Source organism: Heterocephalus glaber, unplaced genomic scaffold, assembly GCF_053883595.1.
Source record: "Heterocephalus glaber isolate CG9 unplaced genomic scaffold, H.glaber_assembly_v1.0 deba00001481, whole genome shotgun sequence".
Classification (NCBI taxonomy): Eukaryota; Metazoa; Chordata; class Mammalia; order Rodentia; family Bathyergidae; genus Heterocephalus; species Heterocephalus glaber.
The window spans coordinates 18,557,168-18,564,072 of NW_028258317.1; the positions used below are offsets into that span (position 1 = coordinate 18,557,168).

Here is a 6,905-nt window from a genome sequence, read left to right on the forward strand (position 1 = left end):
TAAGAAAATTAATAAAAAGCCACCCACTGGGCAGTCATGCTGTACCTCTGGTGGTTCAAGCTACCCAACAGCAAGACATGAATTATGGCCCTATCATGAACGAGTTAAAGGGTAGCTGTCTCAATGAAAATATTTTTTTTCCTTAAATTCTTTTATTGGTATATTTTAGGTATACATTACGTTTACATTTATCATTGAGTACTTGTACCTATACATGATGTATCTTGGTTCTTATTTTTTCCCCATTCCCTGTCCTCCCTTCACCCCCTCCACCCTTCCCTATTTACAAAGACTTTGTTTCCATTTTTTCCTTTTCTCATAATTTTTCCTTTCCCTTCTTTTCCCCTTTCCCTCCCTTTTCCCCTGCCCCTTTGGACCTTTTCTTCCTATTTCAAATTATCATTTATTCATTTTAATCATTTTAATCCTTATTCACACTTTCAGTTTCTCACACCAGAGAAACTATTCGGTATTTACACATATGTGTCCTATTTATTTCACTTGAAAGTATGGCCTCAATATGCATCCATTTAGCTATAAATGTCTCTAGTTTCTCATTCTTTATGGCTGAGTAGTTCTCCATTGTATAAAAAAACCACATCTTTATCCAGTTTCAAGTTGACGGGCACTTGGGCTGTTTACAAACTTTAGTTATTGCAAACTGCTGCTATAAACATGGGTGTACATATATCGCTGTGTTATGATTCTTTTAATTCTTTTGGGAAGATATCCAGCAGGGGGATAGCTGGGTCAAATAGGACCTCTAGTCCTAGTTCTTTGAGGTATCTCTGTACTGATTTCCATAGTAGTTGTGTTCTGGAAAATCATGGAAAGAAATGCATGGCGACACAGAATTCGGGTAAAATAATAAAAGTCTTACTTGCAAGCAGGCAGGACCGCCAGAAACTGGTCTGGTTGTTAGTGTCCGCCCAGATGCTTTGTTCTGCTTTATCTTTTATACCTTTGTTAGTTATTATCTCATCCCTAGTGGTCTTTGCTGAGCAAACAAAATTCCTGTTTCTGCTTAATGGTTAGACACAGGTGGTTTCTATCACTGATTACAGGCACAAATACATGACATTTAGAGCACATATATCACAAATTTACCCAAGCTTTGCAACTTTGTTTTTCAGAATTAAGATGTTATCTATAGTAGAGCTGCAGACAAAGGAGCTATATAACCTTCACTTTAAACAACAAAAGCAACCAGCTAAGGGAAGCTTTTAAAGGGATACACTACCTGTTTTGCTTCCACAACTACTTTGATAGCTAATCTACTAAACTTACTTTAAAACTTTCTCTATCAGTTGCACCAGTCTGCACTCCCACCAACAATGGAAAAGGGTTCCTTTCTCGACACACCCCCCACCAGCATTTGTTATTGGTTGATTTCTTGATAGCAGCCATTCTTTCTGGGGTGAGGTGGAATCTCAGTGTTGTTTTCATCTGCATCTCCAATGACCAGTGATGTTGAACATTTTTTCATGTGTTTATTTGCTGCTTTTACTTCTTTGTCTGAGAAATGTCTGTTCATTTCAGATGCCCATTTTTGAATGGGTCATTAAATTTGGGGGCGGGGTCTGATTTTTTTTCAGTTCTTTATATATTCTAGATAGTAGTCCCTTGTCTGAGGCACAGCTGCTAAAAAATTTTTTCCCACATCGTAGGTTGTCCCTTAGCTCTGTTGTTGCTTTCTGTTGCAGTGCAGACGTCTTTTAATAAGATGAGATCCCAGTTGTTGATTCTTTGTGCTAGTTCCCGTGCTACTGAGGTTTTGTTCATAAAGTCTTTTCCAATGCCAATGTCTTCAACAGTTCTGCCTAATTTATCTTCCACCAAGTTTAGTGTTTCTGTTTTAATATTTAGACCTTTAATCCACTTCAATCTTAGTTTAGTGCGTGGTGATAGATATGGATCTAGTTTTAATCTTTGGCAGGTTGAAATCCAGTTTTTCCAACACTGTTTATTAAATAGGCTATCTTTCCTCCAGTGAGGGTGGTTGGCTTCTTTGTCAAAGATGAGGTGGCTGAGTATGTCTGGAGGTGTTTCTGCATCTTCTAATCTATTCCACTGATGCTCGGGTCTGTTTCTTTGCCAGTACCATGCTGTTTTTATAGTTTCAAGTTGGGGATTGTGATACCCCCTGCCATGTCTCTGTTGCCTAGAATTGCTTTTGCTATTCTAGATCTCTTCTGGTTCCAAATGAATTTTTGGATTGTTTTTGCTAGTTCTGTGAAATATATTGTTGGAATTTCAATCGGCATTGCATTAAATCTATATAGCAGTTTTGGAAGTATGGCCATTTTCACTATATTGGTTCTTCCTACCCAGGAACAAAGGATGTCTTTCTACTTTCTTATATCCTCTTCAATCTCTTTTTTCAGAGTGCTGTAGTTTTCTTTGTAGAGATCTTTTCCTTCCTGTGTTAGATTGATTCCTAGATACTTCAGTTTTTTGGATGCTGTTGTAAAAGGAATTGGTTCCCTAATTTCTCTGTCTGTGAGTCTGTTATTTGTGTACAAGAAGGCTATTGATTTTTGAGTGTTGACCTTGTATCCAGCTGCTCTACTGAATCTGTCAATTAAGTCTAGAAGTCTTTTGGCGGAGTTTTTTGGGTCTTCTATGTAAAGTATCATATCATCAGCAAATAATGACAGTTTTAAATTCTTCCTTTCCTATCTTTATTCCTTTTATTTCTTTCTGTTTTCTAATTTCTTTGGCTAATGTTTCCAGAACTATATTGAACAGGAGTGGTGATAGTGGGCTCAAGGAAAATCTTTAACATGATCATCATTACTGAAACTTTTGTTTTATGATGTTTTGTTGGGTGACAAAATGGAAGTATCAGTCCCTTGCATTAATATACTTGTTAAAAAAAATAACACTTACTTGTTTTTACTAAGTTGTGTTGGTAGTCCTTCTCAAAGCTAAAGGGTTGTGATTTTGAACAAGCTAGCCTTCAAAGCTGCTTTTCTGGTTATTAAAATGTGAAATCCTTTTAGGATTTCTTTAGACATGGTTTACAAGTGGCAAAATATGGATGATAGAGGTTGTCAGAAGATTTTCAGAAATCTTTTATAATTATCTGGTTTACTTTGAAATACAGCATATGTGCATTTGAAGAATGTTGTACAAAATCCAATAATCTCTTTCATGTTTATGATAGTATAGACCAACTGCCTCCTTAAAGGTTTCATACCCTAATTCCTCTTCATAGATGAATTCTTTGTTTGTGTAGTGTTCACAGCCAAGGTTTGCTTGAGATATATCCTTTGTTGAATGAAAGGGGATGTTTCTCTCTTTCTCAAATATTTTGCATAGAAAGCTGGCTCCTTTGTAATGATGAAACACCTTTACATCTGGCTGTGTAAAGACATACATTACACATATACTTACACATACATACACATTGTGCCAACTATAATTTGTGTAGTTTTTCTAGATCCTCTAGAGTTTTTCTTTTGCTAACCTTTAAGAATAGGATTCTATCTTTAACAATTGTGTAATATACAGCATTCATATTAGTGAACTTAATTGAGTTTTTTGTTTTTTTTACTTAATTGAGTTTTTATACTATGGAATTTTTTTAGTCTGGAAAAAACGAATTATTGTTTTTCTCTAATTAGAAAAGCAATGCAGAAAGATATAAACATTTAGTCAAATTAAGTGTCTTCATTAGATAACTACTAGCACTTTCTTCATCACACACACATACACACAGGCTCCTATTTGAACTTTAAAAAGATATTTAATTATATATTGTTCACTGATAGCTTACTTTATTTACACCAAGGACCTCTTTGTGTATCTGTATAATTATCTGCATAGTGCTTCCTTTATGGATGTGCTTTGATAGTGTTCTAAATGATACGTTATTCTTCCTTATTCTCTTAACCCTTGTCTGTAGATACATGTCTGGATAATTGTTAAAATATTTTATTTGAATAAAGGCCTAAACGTAGAGTTGCTGAATCAAAAACTGTGTAGCAGTTAAAACTTGGAAACTGTTGTCAAATATCTTTGTAGAAAAGTTCAAATAGAGGCATGTTCACTAGAACTGTTCAAGAAAGAGTACATTATTGTTCTACCTTACCTATCAAGTATCAGTATCTTTAGTCCTTTTTGTTTTGTGACAAGGTCTTATTGTGCAGTCAAACTGTCCTTGAACTCACTTTGTAGCCCAGGCTGGCCTCGAACTCACAGTGATCCTCCTGCCTCAGCCTCCCTAGTGCTGGGATTACAGGCAGGCATCACCATGCTGGGCCAGTATCTTTAGTCTTTATCAAAGTTTAAAGGTAGAAAAATTACTTGCTTTAATTTGTACTTTTTTTTTTTACTTGCAGTCATTGTACATCTAATTAAATATATGAATTCATCAAATATTTGAAGAATGCCAAAAAAATTCAGTAAAAGTGTTTTGAAGCTGAATTCTACTATTTTGGAAATAATTCAGCTATATCATTTGAAGTTTAGTTTACTTGGATAATGTTACTGGTTTTCTTAAGGTTTCTGAAAGTCTTAAAATGCCTTAGCCTCCTGAGTACTGGGATTATAGGGATGCACCACCAGTCCAGGTTGCTTGATATATTTTATTTTCTGGTACCAAAGATGCCTCTTTTTAAATTTTAAAAATTTTTATACGTGGTCTTCCTAAGTTGCCCAGGCTGGACCCATGATTACTGTCCTCTTCCCTCAGCCTCCCAGATTGCTGTGATTATAGAAGAAGGCTACCATGTTGTGTAGTGCTTGATATTCTTGTTTGGTTTTTTTTTTTCCTGTGTGTATGTATGTGTTTGGTTTTTTTTTTAATAAAGTACTTATTTTATTGAGTTTTTTGGGGGAATCTGATACATCTCCACTGTATTACAATTGAACCATTAATCTTGCAGCTTCATCAACATTAACTGGTTCATTTTCATGATGGTGCTGATTGATTAGCTCTTTCTCCAGATGTTCAAGAGTAAGCCTTTTTCAGAAAGTGTGCAAGTTCCTCTGAGTCTTTACAAAACCATTATTCTGTGAACTTTTTCATTATTCACAATGTTTATCTTTTTAAAATTAGTTGTGATTGGTTTTGCTTTGATTTTTGAGTTAGTGTTTTTGGCTAGCTATATGAAATACATTCTTGGACTTCTGTCCTCTTAATTTGTTCTTGGCCTTTGTTGTAAAGTTTCATCAACCTTTCACCAGACTTTTGATAGCTGCATGCTGTCTGTCTTTGTTTTTTGAGACAGGGTCTCCCTAGATAATTCAGGCTGGCCTTTTACCTACTATAAAGCTCAGGCTGGCCTTGAACTCTTGGTGATCCTCCTGGCTCAGCCTTCTGAGTCCTGGGATTATAGGCATGTGCCACCACACTCAGCTTTGTGCTTGATATTCTTATATTTAAGAATGTAGTATCATATTATCTTCTCAGAAGTTCATAAATACTGCATATGATTAGATTTGGCATTACCGTTACAGGAGGTTATATAAATCATTTGACTTCTCATTAGAACAGTTCTTTGAGGTTGAAGATTTGAAAGTTTACATTAAGAGAGGAACAAAGAACCAACCCAGACGTTGATGAATCTAGCTCCCCCACCACCACCTTGGATAATTGGATGGCAAAGTTGTATTCTTAGAACTTTTAGGACATCATTCTAAGTAATTCTGTACTCTGTAAATTAATCTATGTATCAGTACCGTTAAGCTGTACGACTGAGGTACATGGAGTGGCAAAGGGAAGGAGCTTGGGGAAATAACATTTCATTTTTTTTTCTTTCCCCAATACAAGAGTTCACCCTGAGCTACATTTCCTTCCCTTTATTTTTCATTGTGAGACAGGGTCTTGCTAAATTGTCCAAGTTGTGCTTCAATTTGTGATCCTCCTGCCTCAGCCTCTTGGAGTGCTAGGATTATAGGCAAGTCCACATGCTGGGCAACATTTACGTTAGTCATTGTAGGAAGTAATTCTGTGGTGGGAAAACATACAGCATATTGTCAGGTCAGCTAATACCTGTAATTATTTGTAAACTGTAGCAGCATGAGTTTAGGAAGAGGTTTGTTGTCTGTCTTATTAAGAAAGTGGAACAATATGGAAAAGAATTAAAATAATAGGCAAGTAACCTGCAAGTTGTATTTATTAGTTTGATAGATTCCTGTGGCATCCTCAATAATTATACATACTTTGAATAACAGCTTTGAATAAAAACTCCTCTTTTTAATAGACTTCTTGGGAGACTGTAGGGGGGAAGAAAAAGAATTTTGGAAAAGAAAGTTCAGAAAACAAAGAGAATAGAGAGAAGAGAAGTGAGAGAGAAGCAAATCGTGGACGTGGAAACAACCGGAAAGGAAGAGGAAGCAATCGTGGCAAAGAATGTAAGTATAGACTTTTCTCCTCAGCTTTTTGATGCATTCTGGAAAGCTGAAATAACAGTCTAAAGAATATTCTTAGAATCACTTTCTTAATGCAAAATTTGTTTATCTAATAGTTCACACTAGTAATGAGCTGCATCTGAGTAGTTCTTAAATCCCATGATACAGTTTCTTATCAGCACTGACTTGGACTGTAGATAATTTATACCATGTGCCTTTAGACTGCCTTCTTGTATGAATCAAGTACATTTTCTAATTTTAAAGACATGTTGTAGGGAGGTTGATTTGCTGACAGATAAGCTGTTTGTTTTCTTTATTTATATATACTTATGGTATAGGCAAGGGCTGGATTGATAAGAAATTTATTGAATGGGCAGGATTTTCTCAGTACTTTCCATTAGAGCCAGGCTTTGGCACCATTTACATGAAATAGTCCTAGACTTTTGCTTTCTCATTTATACCACTGATACTCATTTAGTATTTGTTATATAGTGAATACTCCGACAGGCATATAGAAATGAATAAAAGAGAAGCTGAGGATGGTGGTA

At 35.6% G+C, this 6,905-nt stretch overlaps 1 protein-coding gene and 1 pseudogene across 12 annotated transcripts in view; one reads left to right on the forward strand and one right to left on the reverse strand.

The window, feature by feature from the left end:
• Ubap2 (ubiquitin associated protein 2) overlaps positions 1-6,905 on the forward strand; it is a 121,932-nt gene that overhangs the window by 49,491 nt on the left and 65,536 nt on the right. For all 12 annotated transcript variants that reach the window (XM_087183763.1, XM_021252966.2, XM_087183766.1 and 9 more), the window contains one exon: positions 6,210-6,360. In XM_087183763.1, the coding sequence (XP_087039889.1) occupies positions 6,210-6,360 (151 nt within the window). The remainder of the gene's footprint in view (positions 1-6,209; positions 6,361-6,905) is intronic.
• LOC106008804 (ribosomal biogenesis factor pseudogene) lies at positions 4,864-5,940 on the reverse strand (annotated as a pseudogene).